We start from the raw sequence: 12765 nt of genomic DNA, 5'->3' as shown, positions 1-12765 counted from the left end.
GGTTTACTACAGGCCCCCCAATAGCAGCAGGGAGATTGAAATAAGCATAGGTCGACAGATTTTGGAAAAATGTGGACGCAGTAGGGTTGTTGTAATGGGTGACTTTAACTTTCCTAATATTGATTGGAACCTCCTTCGAGCAGAAGATTTGAATGGAGCTGTTTTTGTAAGGTGTGTTCAGGAGGGTTTCCTAACGCAGTACGTTGACAGGCCGACGAGGGTAGAGGCCATTCTAGACTTGGTGCTCGGAAACGAGCCAGGGCAGGTATCAGATCTTGTGGTGGGAGAGCATTTTGGTGATAGTGACCATAACTGTCTCACATTCTACATAGCTATGGAGAAGGAGAGGATTAGGCAAAATGGGAGGATATTTAATTGGGGAAGAGGAAACTATGACGCGATTAGACATGAGTTAGGAAGCATGGACTGGGAGCAATTGTTCCATGGTAAGGGAACTATAGACATGTGGAGACTGTTTAAGGAACAGTTGTTGCGAGTGATGAATAAATATGTCCCTCTGAGACAGGCAAGAAGGGGTAAGATAAAGGAATCTTGGATGACGAGAGCGGTGGAGCTTCTTGTGAAAAGGAAGAAGGTAGCTTACATAAGGTGGAGGAAGCTAGGGTCAAGTTCAGCTAGAGAGGATTACACGCAGGCAAGGAAGGAGCTCAAAAATGGTCTGAGGAGAGCCAGGAGGGGGCACGAGAAAGGCTTGGCAGAACGGATTAGGGAGAACACAAAGGCATTTTACACTTAAGTGAGGAATAAGAGAATGGTCAAAGAAAGAGTAGGGCTGATCAGGGATAGCATAGGGAACTTGTGTGTGGAGTCTGAGGAGGTAGGGGAAGCCCTAAATGAGTTTTTTGCTTCTGTCTTTACGAAAGAAACAAACTTTGTAGTGAATGAAACCTGTGAAGAGCAGGTGTGCATGCTGGAATGGATAGAGATAGAGGAAGCTGATGTGCTGAAAATTTTGTCAAACATTAAGATTGACAAGTCGCCAGGCCCGGACCAGATTTGTCCTCGGCTGCTTTGGGAAGCGAGAAATGCAATTGCTTTGCCACTTGCGAGGATCTTTGCATCCTCGCTCTCCACTGGAGTCGTACCTGAGGACTGGAGAGAGGCAAATGTAATTCCTCTCTTCAAGAAAGGAAATAGAGAAATCCCCAGCAATTACAGACCAGTAAGTCTCATGTCTGTCGTCTGCAAGGTGTTAGAAAGGATTCTGAGGGATAGGATTTATGACCATCTGGAAGAGCAGGGCTTGATCAAATGCAGTCAACACGGCTTTGTGAGGGGCAGGTCATGCCTCACAAACCTTATCGAGTTCTTTGAGGATGTGACTAGAAAAGTTGAAAGGGTTGAGCTGTGGATGTGGTGTATATGGACTTCAGTGAGGCATTTGATAAGGTTTCCCATGGTAGGCTCATTCAAAAGGTTTGGAGGAATGGGATACAGGGGAACTTAGCTGCCTGGATACAGAATTGGCTGGCCAACAGAAGACAGCGAGTGGTAGTAGAAGGAAAATATTCTGCCTGGAAGTCAGTGGTGAGTGGTGTTCCACAGGTCTCTGTCCTTGGGCATCTACTGTTTGTAATTTTTATTAATGACTTGGATGAGGAGATTGAAGGATGGGTCAGCAAGTTTGCAGACGACATAAAGGTTGGAGGTGTCGTTGACAGTATAGAAGGCTGTTGTAGGCTGCAGCGGGACATTGACAGGATGCAGAGATGGGCTGAGAGGTGGCAGATGGAGTTCAACCTGGATAAATGTGAGGTGATGCATTTTGGAAGGTCGAATTTGAAAGCCGAGTACAGGATTAAGGATAGGATTCTTGGCAGCGTGGAGGAACAGAGGGATCTTGGTGTGCAGATACATAGATCCCTTAAAATGGCCACCCAAGTGGACAGGGTTGTTAAGAAAGCATATGGTGTTTTGCCTTTCATTAACAGGGGGATTGAGATTAAGAGTCGTGAGATCTTGTTGCAGCTCTATAAAACTTTGGTTAACCCGCACTTGGAATACTGCATCCGCTTCTGGTCGCCCTATTATAAGAAAGATGTGGATGCTTTGGAGAGGGTTCAGAGGAGGTTTACCAGGATGCTGCCTGGACTAGAGCGCTTATTTTATGAAGAGAGGTTGACTGAGCTCGGTCTCTTTTCATTGGAGAAAAGGAGGAGGAGAGGGGACCTAATTGAGGTATACAAGATAATGAGAGGCATAGATAGAGTTGATAGCCAGAGACTATTTCCCAGGGCAGAAATGGCTAGCACGAGGGGTCATAGTTTTAAGCTGGTTGGAGGAAAGTATAGAGGGGATGTCAGAGGCGGGTTCTTTACACAGAGAGTTGTGAGAGCATGGAATGCGTTGCCAGCAGCAGTTGTGGCAGCAAGGTCATTGGGGGCATTTAAGAGACTGCTAGACATGCATATGGTCACAGAAATTTGAGGGTGCATACATGAGGATCAATGGTCGGCACAACATCGAGGGCCGAAGGGCCTGTTCTGTGCTGTACTGTTCTATGTTGTATGTTCTAACACTTCATTGGATTGATTCACCAAATGATGTAATTTAACACAGATTTCATGCCTTTGTAGTCAGTCAAACATGTCTTACCCATGCAACCATCACCATCAGGTCTGCGTACCATTCCAGGCGGGCAGATGCACATAAAAGTACCAATCAGGTTTTTACACATCATGCCTCGCGATTCACAGTCTTGGAGTTCCTGAGCACATTCATCAAGATCTGTGATGAAAGAAGGTGGTGGAAAATAGGTTGACACAAAACAAAATAAATATGCTTTCAAACAAAATGTAATTAAAAGACAGAAAATAAGGCGGAAAAAAGAAATTGCACAGTACTAGGTTAGCATCATTTTTATTGTCTGGTACTGCTACCTTCAGAAGATATTCAAAGTTAAAAACAGAAAGACTCAGATAACACAGTGTGATAATGTTGTTTCATTCCTCTTGGGTCACATGTTATTAAGACTGCAATCTCACAATTGCAATTGATGTGTGGTTAATATGAATGGCTAGAAACAGCCATGATTCAAGGAAATAATGAGAGCGCAAAGTGGAGCATCAGAAGATAAGAACTAGGAGCGGGAGTCGGCCACCTGGCCCCTTCAGCCTGCCCTGCCATTTAATAAGATCATGGCTGATCCTTCTGAGATGCCGCCCCACTTACCCGCCCACTCACCATATCCCTTAATTCCTTTACTGTTCAAGAATTTATTTAGCCTTGCTTTAAAAACATTCAGCGAGGTAGTTTCAACCGCTTTACTGGGCCAATCTAGGTTAGGACTACAGAGATAATGGGAACTGCAGATGCTGGAGATTCCAAGATAATAAAATGTGAGGCTGGATGAACACAGCAGGCCAAGCAGCATCTCAGGAGCACAAAAACTGACGTTTCGGGCCTAGGACTTTCCTGCTCCTCTGATGCTGCCTGGCCTGTTGTGTTCTTCCAGCTCTATCCTGCTCTCTCTCTCTTAACAGCCATGACATTCCTTTCATGGTTAGAGTGAAAAAATGTGGGATAATTTGCTCCAATAAACAAGACTTTGGTTTGTACCTTGATCCGATCCCATCAGCCTGGTGGTCATATTTTGTGTGAGTCTTATGTTTTTCAACTTGCAAACAGTTAATGTCAGCTTTGCCTTGCTTACTACGATCTGTCTGTACTGCTCATAAATAAAGCTTTTCACTGATGAAGGGTCTAGGCCCGAAACGTCAGCTTTTGTGCTCCTGAGATGCTGCTTGGCCTGCTGTGTTCATCCAGCCTCACATTTTATTATCTTAGGTTAGGACTACAGTTGGGTCATACTTTATTAGAAATGCTAGACCAAAGAATAAAAGCATGTATCAGAGATAATGGGAACTGCAGATGCTGGAGAATCCAAGATAATAAAGTGTGAAGCTGGATGAACACAGCAGGCCAAGCAGCATCTCAGGAGCACTGCTTGGCCTGCTGTGTTCATCCAGCTTCACACTTTATTATCTATAATAAAAGCATGTAGATGCTTTAATGAATCAGAAATTACTATTAGGCTCAACAAGCCTATATATCTCTGATGAAGGGTCTAGGCCCGAAACGTCAGCTTTTGTGCTCCTGAGATGCTGCTTGGCCTGCTGTGTTCATCCAGCCTCACATTTTATTATCTTGGAATTCTCCAGCATCTGCAGTTCCCATTATCTCAAGCCTATATATCAGTTCACCGTAACTACTTTCCCACTCTAAGCCTCAATCACTTTTATCTACTGAAATGTGCGCTATTGAGATTTAACCACGTTTGCATTGCCTATTTCAATGGCCTTTCAATTATTTTTCAGTTGTAATGGTGAGAAAGACTTGTACTTTTGCTCCTTTACTGATTTATAACTTTTTGCTTCTAGTATATGAATATTAAACACCGTGAGGAGATTTTTGCCAGAAACAGCTCTGATAATGTCTGTATAATGTTGCAAACTTCAACTTGTTCAGTTCTGAAGAAGGGTCCCAACCCGAAACATGGACTTTCCTGCTCCTCTGATGCTGCCTGGCCTGTTGTGTTCTTCCAGCTCTATCCTGCTCTCTCTCTCTTAACAGCCATGACATTCCTTTCATGGTTAGAGTGAAAAAATGTGGGATAATTTGCTCCAATAAACAAGACTTTGGTTTGTACCTTGATCCGATCCCATCAGCCTGGTGGTCATATTTTGTGTGAGTCTTATGTTTTTCAACTTGCAAACAGTTAATGTCAGCTTTGCCTTGCTTACTACGATCTGTCTGTACTGCTCATAAATAAAGCTTTTCACTGTACTCCATAATCAATCAATATTGATTGTCCTCACCTCTACACATCTTCCTGTCTTCCCTCAAAGTGTAACCAGCAGGACATGTACACTCATAGGAACCAAAAGTATTAATGCAGCGGAAAGCACACAGCAGTAGGTTCTGGGCACATTCATTGATGTCTAAATAAACAAAAAAGAAAAAAATATATAAGTTATATATTAGGAGTCCTCCAAAATACTTTATTTCTGTCTACTATCCCTATGATGCATTACACTTCACAGAATTAAAACCTATTCAGATGATAATTCAAATGGTCCGAAAAAATACCTCAACAAGGAACTTACAAAAACAACAAATTACTAATAATCATACTGAAACTGCATTTCCCACTTTGTGTTTCTGCCTCAGGGAGACAAGTTATGAGATTTTCAACAGTTTGAATTCCAACAAATTGGAAGGAAGTAATGGACAGCCATGCAAATTTTTTTCTTAAACTGAAAGATACCCTCCTTAAATAAAATAACAGGAGAAGAATTGATTGCATCTTAGAGTGTGGGCCAATATATTTTTCATTACACCTCTATTACATTCCTGTAGAGAAGTCTCTGGAGTCTCACATAGGATCAGAGAATGGGGACAGCACAGAAGACCAGCTCACCAGGATGGTTTGAACATCTTGTCAGAGATAATGGGAACTGCAGATGCTGGAGATTCCAAGATAATAAAATGTGAGGCTGGATGAACACAGCAGGCCAAGCAGCATCTCAGGAGCACAAAAGCTGACGTTTCGGGCCTAGACCCTTCCTCCGACACTTCCGCCATTTACAATCCGACCCCACCACCCAAGACATTTTTCCATCCCCACCCCTGTCTGCTTTCCGGAGAGACCACTCTCTCCGTGACTCCCTTGTTCGCTCCACACTGCCCTCCAACCCCACCACACCCGGCACCTTCCCCTGCAACCGCAGGAAATGCTACACTTGTCCCCACACCTCCTCCCTCACCCCCATCCCAGGCCCCAAGATGACATTCCACATTAAGCAGAGGTTCACCTGCACATCTGCCAATGTGGTATACTGCATCCACTGTACCCGGTGCGGCTTTCTCTACATTGGGGAAACCAAGCGGAGGCTTGGGGACCGCTTTGCAGAACACCTCCGCTCAGTTCGCAACAAACAACTGCACCTCCCAGTCGCAAACCATTTCCACTCCCCCTCCCATTCTCTTGATGACATGTCCATCATGGGCCTCCTGCACTGCCACAATGATGCCACCCGAAGGTTGCAGGAACAGCAACTCATATTCCGCCTGGGAACCCTGCAGCCATATGGTATCAATGTGGACTTCACCAGTTTCAAAATCTCCCCTTCCCCCACTGCATCCCTAAACCAGCCCAGTTCATCCCCTCCCCCCACTGCACCACACAACCAGCCCAGCTCTTCCCCCCCCACCCACTGCATCCCAAAACCAGTCCAACCTGTCTCTGCCTCCCTAACCGGTTCTTCCTCTCACCCATCCCTTCCTCCCACCCCAAGCCGCACCCCCAGCTACCTACTAACCTCATCCCACCTCCTTGACCTGTCCGTCTTCCCTGGACTGACCTATCCCCTCCCTACCTCCCCACCCACACCTTCTCCACCTATCTTCTTTACTCTCCATCTTCGGTCCGCCTCCCCCTCTCTCCCTATTTATTCCAGTTCCCTCCCCCCATCCCCCTCTCTGATGAAGGGTCTAGGCCCGAAACGTCAGCTTTTGTGCTCCTGAGATGCTGCTTGGCCTGCTGTGTTCATCCAGCCTCACATTTTATTATCTTGGTTTGAACATCTTAGCAAGTTGAGTGAGGTGGTGGAAGGGATGTTTATGTGGGAGGGAGAGTGGGGGTATTATTCCTCAGCGAGGCGGATGCATCAATTCATAAAAGATACCCTGTAGTAAAACAGTGCCCTTCATTCCCTCTCCTTTCAAAAAACACTTTTTAATGGGGCTAACCACCTCAGCTGCATGATAGCAAAGGTAGGATAATATTACGCTCAACTGAGATTTTAACAAGCTCAATTTGAGCTTGTTGGGCCTAAGGGCCTGTTTCCACACTGTAGGGAATCTAAAAAGAAATGTACTCTTATTTATGGATTTAAACATAGCACACGGGCTGGTAGTTTCTGTACGTCACCCCAACACCCCTTCCTGTGCACACTCCATCACCCACAAACTATATTATGTGGATTGACCAAAGGGTGGATAGGAAGGTAACACCCTGTGAATACACCATTAACATGGTAACGTGGCTCCGCCAATGACAAAGACCACTGGAAAGGAAACATAAACTTCTGCCTCATATCTCAACCCTAACTAGTCGTTATTGTTTGGACAGCAGCAGGTTTTGGGTGACCGAGTCTCACATTATGTTCTGTTAATTAGTTATTAATTGTCACTCCAGTGCAACTGGGGAATGATTGGAAACTCACTGCTCTCCCATAGATTTCTGAGGCATTAAAAGATTAATCAGAAAAAGGGAGTTGAGAGCTGTTAAGTTCATGAGGTTCTCCAGCATTGCTTGCGAGCCAGAATAACAATAATGACTACCCTCTGGTTTACTGAGGAAACCATTGTTCTCCAAACTACTCCAACTTTCTCCAAGTTGCAACAGCCAAACATCCTCTTTCCAGCCCATACATGCTGCCACTGAATACCAGAAAATATTATAATGGGGTGTGTGTGTGTGTGTGTCCGTCCGTTCGTCCATGCCTGTTTGTGTGTGTCTGTGTGTGCGTGTGCGTTTGTCCGTGCATGTGTGTATCTGTGTGTGTGTGTGTGTGTGTGTGTGTGTGTGTGTGTGTGTGTGCGCGCGCGCGTGCGTGTATATCTGTGTGTCTATGTATGTATCTGTGTGTACATGTCTGTGTGTCTATGTGTGTGTCTGTGTGTACGTGCCTGCCAATATGGACCAGTGGGCCACATATTATAATGTTAGGAGCAGTATTCCTTCTTCACGTTCAGCTTAGTATATTTTAAATATTCACTGTGTTGAAAGCTAACCACTAGTCCCTTTAAGGCCATTGTATATATGTATGCTGAGAGAATCCTTAGCTTATAGAGCAAACGGAAAGCAAATGCTCACAATCAGAAGATAAGACGGTCATTTTACACTGAAAAAACAACATTGTATGATTTGTGTGCACGCTTACAGTTTCATAGGATGCACACTTAACTGCAAATATGCTTGATGCAGATGAGATGTCATGTTGGATGTATGCATTTGGTATTTCAGCCTTTACAATTCAATTCAATGTTCATGCAAATACACATGAGCAGGTTTCAGCCATTTGACCCATCTGCTCTGTCATTCAATCATGGTTGATATGTTTCTCTAACACATTCTCCTGCCTTCTCCCTGTAATCCTTGATCCCATTACCAATCTCTGACTTGAATACAGTCAGTCACTTGACCTCCACAGGCCTGTGTGGCAGTGAGTTCCACAGATTCACCACCCTTTGGCTTTAGAAATTCCTCCTCAGCTCAGTCCTAAAGGGTCGTCCCTTCATTCTGAGACAGTGCTCTCAGGTTCTAGTAGCTCCTACAAGTGGAGACATCTTCTCTACATCCAACCTATCCAGTCCTCTCACTATTTTGTAAGTTTCAATTGGATACATCTCATCCTTCTAAACTTAATTGAGAACAGACCCAGAGTCCTCAACCACCCCTCACTTGGCAAGCTCTTCATCCTCAGGATCATTCTTGTAAACTACCTCTGGACTACCTCCAATGCCAGCACATCCTACCTTAGATACGGAGCCCAAAACTGCTCACAGTATTCCAAATGCAGTCTGACCACTGCCTGATACAATCTCAGGAGCATATCCCTGCTCTTGCATTCTAACCCTCGTGACATTCATTCTAACATTGCAATTGGCTTCTTAACAGCCAACTGAGCCTCCGTATTAACCTAAAGAGAATCCTAAACTAGGTTCCCAAGTCCCATTACGCTTCAGATTTTCAAAGCCTTTCCATATTTAGAAAATAGTGTATGTCTGCAGGACACTGTGAGTTCTTATCTTATTCATAGAACATAGAACATAGAACATTACAGCACAGTACAGTCCCTTTGGCCCTCGATGTTGTGCCGACCTGTCATACCGATCTCAAGCCCTTCTAACCTACACTATTCCATGTACGTCCATATGCTTGTCCAATGACGACTTAAATGTACCTAAAGTCGGCGAATCTACTACCGTTGCAGGCAAAGCGTTCCATTCCCTTACTACTCTCCTTTGCAGTGCCTTGCCAAAGGCCTACTGGAAATCCAAGTAGATCACGTCCACTGACTATCCTTTGTCTAATGTGTTCATTACCTCCTCAGAGAATTCCAACAGATTTGTCAGACAAGACCATCCTTGATGAAGCTGTGCTGACACACCCTATTTTACTATGCACTTCTAAGTACACTGTAATCTCATCCTTGTTAATGGCCTCTACAATCTCACCAATGACCAAAGTCAGGCTAACTGACTGACAGTTCCTCCTACCCTTCTTAAATAGGGTATTACATTATCCACTTTCCAGTCTTTTGGGACCCTCTCTGACTACAGTGATTCCTGAAAGATCACCACCTATACCTCTACAACATCCTCAGCGACCTCTTTCAGAACTCTGGGGCGTGGTCCAAGTGGTCTGAGTGATTTATCCACTTTCAGGCCTTTCAGCTTCCCCAGGGCCTTCTCCTTAGTGATAGCCACTAAACTCACCTCTGCTCCCTGCTTCTCTTCAAGTTCTAATACGTTGTTGTGGTCTTCCACAACACCTTGAAACATTATGCAAAGTATCTATTCAAGTCTTGCACAATTTCTTGATTACTATTTCTCTAGCTTCATGCTCCTACGATTCAATGTCCACTCTTGACTCTCTCTTACCTCTTAGATACCTAAAAAACACACTCTTGCAATCTTCTTTTATATGCTTTTTCTTTTGCTTTTGTGCTGTCCCTGGCTTGCCTCATCCTTCCCTTAATGGGTTTCTTTCTCTTTGGATGAATGTCTGATGTGCCTCTCAAATTACCCCCAGAAACTCCTGTTATTGCTGTTCCACCATATTCCCTGTGAGGGCCCCCTTCCAATCAACTCTTCCCAGCAACTCCCTTACGTCTTAGTCATGACCTTTACTCAACTGTAATGCTGTTACATCTGATTCCAGCTTTCCAATCTCAAACCATTCTCTATAATATTGTGGTCACTGCCCTCTAGGGGTTCCTTCACTTAAAGCTCCCTAATCAAGTCTCCCTCCTCACACATCACCAAATCCAGAATTGCCTGTTCCCTAGTAGGGTCTACCACTATCTGCTCCAAAATAACATCTTGTAGACATTCCAAGAATTCCTTTTTCTTGAGATCTGCTACTAACCTGATGTTCCCAGTCCACCTGCATAGTGAAGTCCCACATGATTATTGTAATAGTGCCCTTCTGACATATCTTTTCTATCTGCTGATTTATTTTCTTAGGCTGCGTCACTTGGGCAGTGCACGACTCTGGATGTGATCTCTCTTTCCTAATCATGTGAACCTAACTGATCACCCAAGTATGTTCCATTCCAAGTTCACTCATTTACTCCCCATAAAACATCTCAGTACCTCTGACATGTAGCATCCATTATGGGGACTAGAGGAAGGAAATCTTTAAGTATCAAAGGGCCAGAAAACCTATGAAATTGCTGCACGAGATCAATTTGCATCATTTCTAGTCCTTTTAAAAATAGACAGTAATTTGTTTTGCTGGCACAAACAGAATGCCTTGCACGTTCACATTGGCTGACGTCAAAATCAGATCACCTCCATACCTCTCAGCAGATACTTGGAAAGTGCAAAAATGCAAATAGTTCTTGATCCAGTTCAACTAAGAATTCCAGTTTTGAGACAGATTCCCACCTCACAAAAGATGCTTCAGACTTCCTCAATAACAGGGACTGATAGATGTTGGCTCTAAATTTATAACTCGTTGTATATTGCCAACTGTACATTGATCCATTGAAGTCACGTCTTACCTTCACAAGTCATCATTGGACCTGGCTCAAAACCTTCATCACAACTGCATTCAAACCCACCAATGACATTGGTGCAAGTGCCATTCCCACAAGGATTACCAATGGAGCATTCATCTGTGTCTGTTTTCATGGAAAAGCAACAAATTATTTGCTGTGACAGTAGACTTCAATTTTCATTAAGAATACTCCAAGCTGGTGTTTACTGCAATATTATAACATTGTAATAAAAAGATTCCAAGTGTATCCTCAACACTAACTTATTAATTTACGCACCTGAATCTGGAAATGTACAGCATCAGTGTAATACAGACCACACGCGTGACAGTAGCATTTGATACAATAGGTATGTAATATTAGTTAATATACAGGGATAAATTTTGACTTTCAGTCAGATCAGAAAACCTGCAGTAGCAGATCAGCTGACCATTATGCACTCTTCCCTGTTTTACCTACAACAAAGCCAATGTCGAGGAAATCTGGACTGAATTGACATAACATTGTGGCTGATCCATAGCCACAAGGTTCCACTCCTGTCAAAAGTGAATCTGATGCACTATTTATTTTTAAAAATGACTTTATAATAACTGATAATGATATCCCTACCAGCACAATTAACTCCACTGTAATCCAAGTTGTATCCCATTGGGCACTCGCATCGGAACGATCCATCTGTGTTGATGCAATGGCCATTTGAACAGATTCCAGGGTTTTCCAAACATTCATTAACATCTAGAATGCAAAACAAAAGATTCATGCAAAATAAACCAAATGACATAGTAAGTTGTATTACAGTTTGTACTGCTGCAGTGCGTGTTCTAGCAATGTGAATTAGCTGTAATGCAACTGATGAATAGGGGAAAAACATTTCTAAAACACAAACTTGTGTTGGCTATAACACAATTCTATCAGTGCAGGGAGGAGTATGTGTTGACATCACATGATTGTTTAACTGCATTTGTTGTGAATATGTACAATGTTAGTGCTGAAAGAGTCTCTGCACCGACATCCCGTGACCATTTTGCAGACTTTGTCGTGAAGTGTTTTCTGCGAGAGGTACAATACAACCTCCTCCCCCATCAACTCATTTGGCAACATGTTTTCAAGGTAAAGTGCTAAATTTACTTTTATTTCATTATGAGATATGAATTAAACATTTATTCAAATTGTGCTATCTTTTGTGATTTTTGACTGATTTTCAGTGTTTTGTTTTGGTGATCTGCCCCTAATCCCACTTTTCCTACAGGCCCTGTTATTTTTATAGCGTGGTTTTCCATAACGGGATGTTGTGCAGGAACGCAACTATTGCATTGCAGCAAAACTGACTGCTTCATTCTAAATGAACAAGAAAAGTCTAATCTGTCTCAGGGTCTTTCCAAATATTGATGTATTCCCAGAATCATGGTGAAATTGTTTCATTTATTTTTCTTTTTCCAAACATTTTCCTGAAATGTTAAATTAAATATGGGATACACGTTTGGTTGTCATGCATAGTTGGCCTTTCAACCCTAATGTGTATATATAAAGAAAATAACTCTCATTCTAACCAACATTTATCAAATAACCACACACACCATGGTAGATGTGTAAATACTCTTCCATTCAATTCTATTTTTGTATTGTAATAGAAGAAATCACTGACCAGAAACAATAACTCTGTCTGTCTCTCCTCAGAAATTGCCCAGTTGACAGCATATCTCCATTATTTTAAATTTTTATTTCAGAGTTGCGGTATCCACAGCATTTTGTACTTACGTTCTTACACAGTATTATTCTTAGAACTGCACTGCCTCAAGTGTTAAACACTCTCTGTGCTGTTTTTCCAGTTTTATTTCCTTATTGAAATCAGTATTCAAGATGGGGAAGTACTGCATTACAGTATAATGACAATAGAGGCCAGAAAGTGACAGATGTGCTTATCACATACAGTCAGGAGAACAGGACATGGCGTTAA

General features: G+C 43.0%; 1 protein-coding gene across 1 annotated transcript in view; it reads right to left on the bottom strand.

The window, feature by feature from the left end:
- The window catches only part of LOC125450677 (fibrillin-2), a 343642-nt gene that overhangs the window by 39688 nt on the left and 291189 nt on the right, over nucleotides 1-12765 (bottom strand). The window contains exons 52-55 of the mRNA XM_059642692.1: nucleotides 11418-11543; nucleotides 10815-10934; nucleotides 4839-4961; nucleotides 2617-2748 (exon numbers count right to left, since the gene is read on the bottom strand). Of these exons, the coding sequence (XP_059498675.1) occupies nucleotides 2617-2748; nucleotides 4839-4961; nucleotides 10815-10934; nucleotides 11418-11543 (501 nt within the window). The remainder of the gene's footprint in view (nucleotides 1-2616; nucleotides 2749-4838; nucleotides 4962-10814; nucleotides 10935-11417; nucleotides 11544-12765) is intronic.

This window comes from Stegostoma tigrinum, chromosome 3 (assembly GCF_030684315.1).
Source record: "Stegostoma tigrinum isolate sSteTig4 chromosome 3, sSteTig4.hap1, whole genome shotgun sequence".
Taxonomy (NCBI): Eukaryota; Metazoa; Chordata; class Chondrichthyes; order Orectolobiformes; family Stegostomatidae; genus Stegostoma; species Stegostoma tigrinum.
This window is presented reverse-complemented; position numbering and strand designations above follow the sequence as displayed.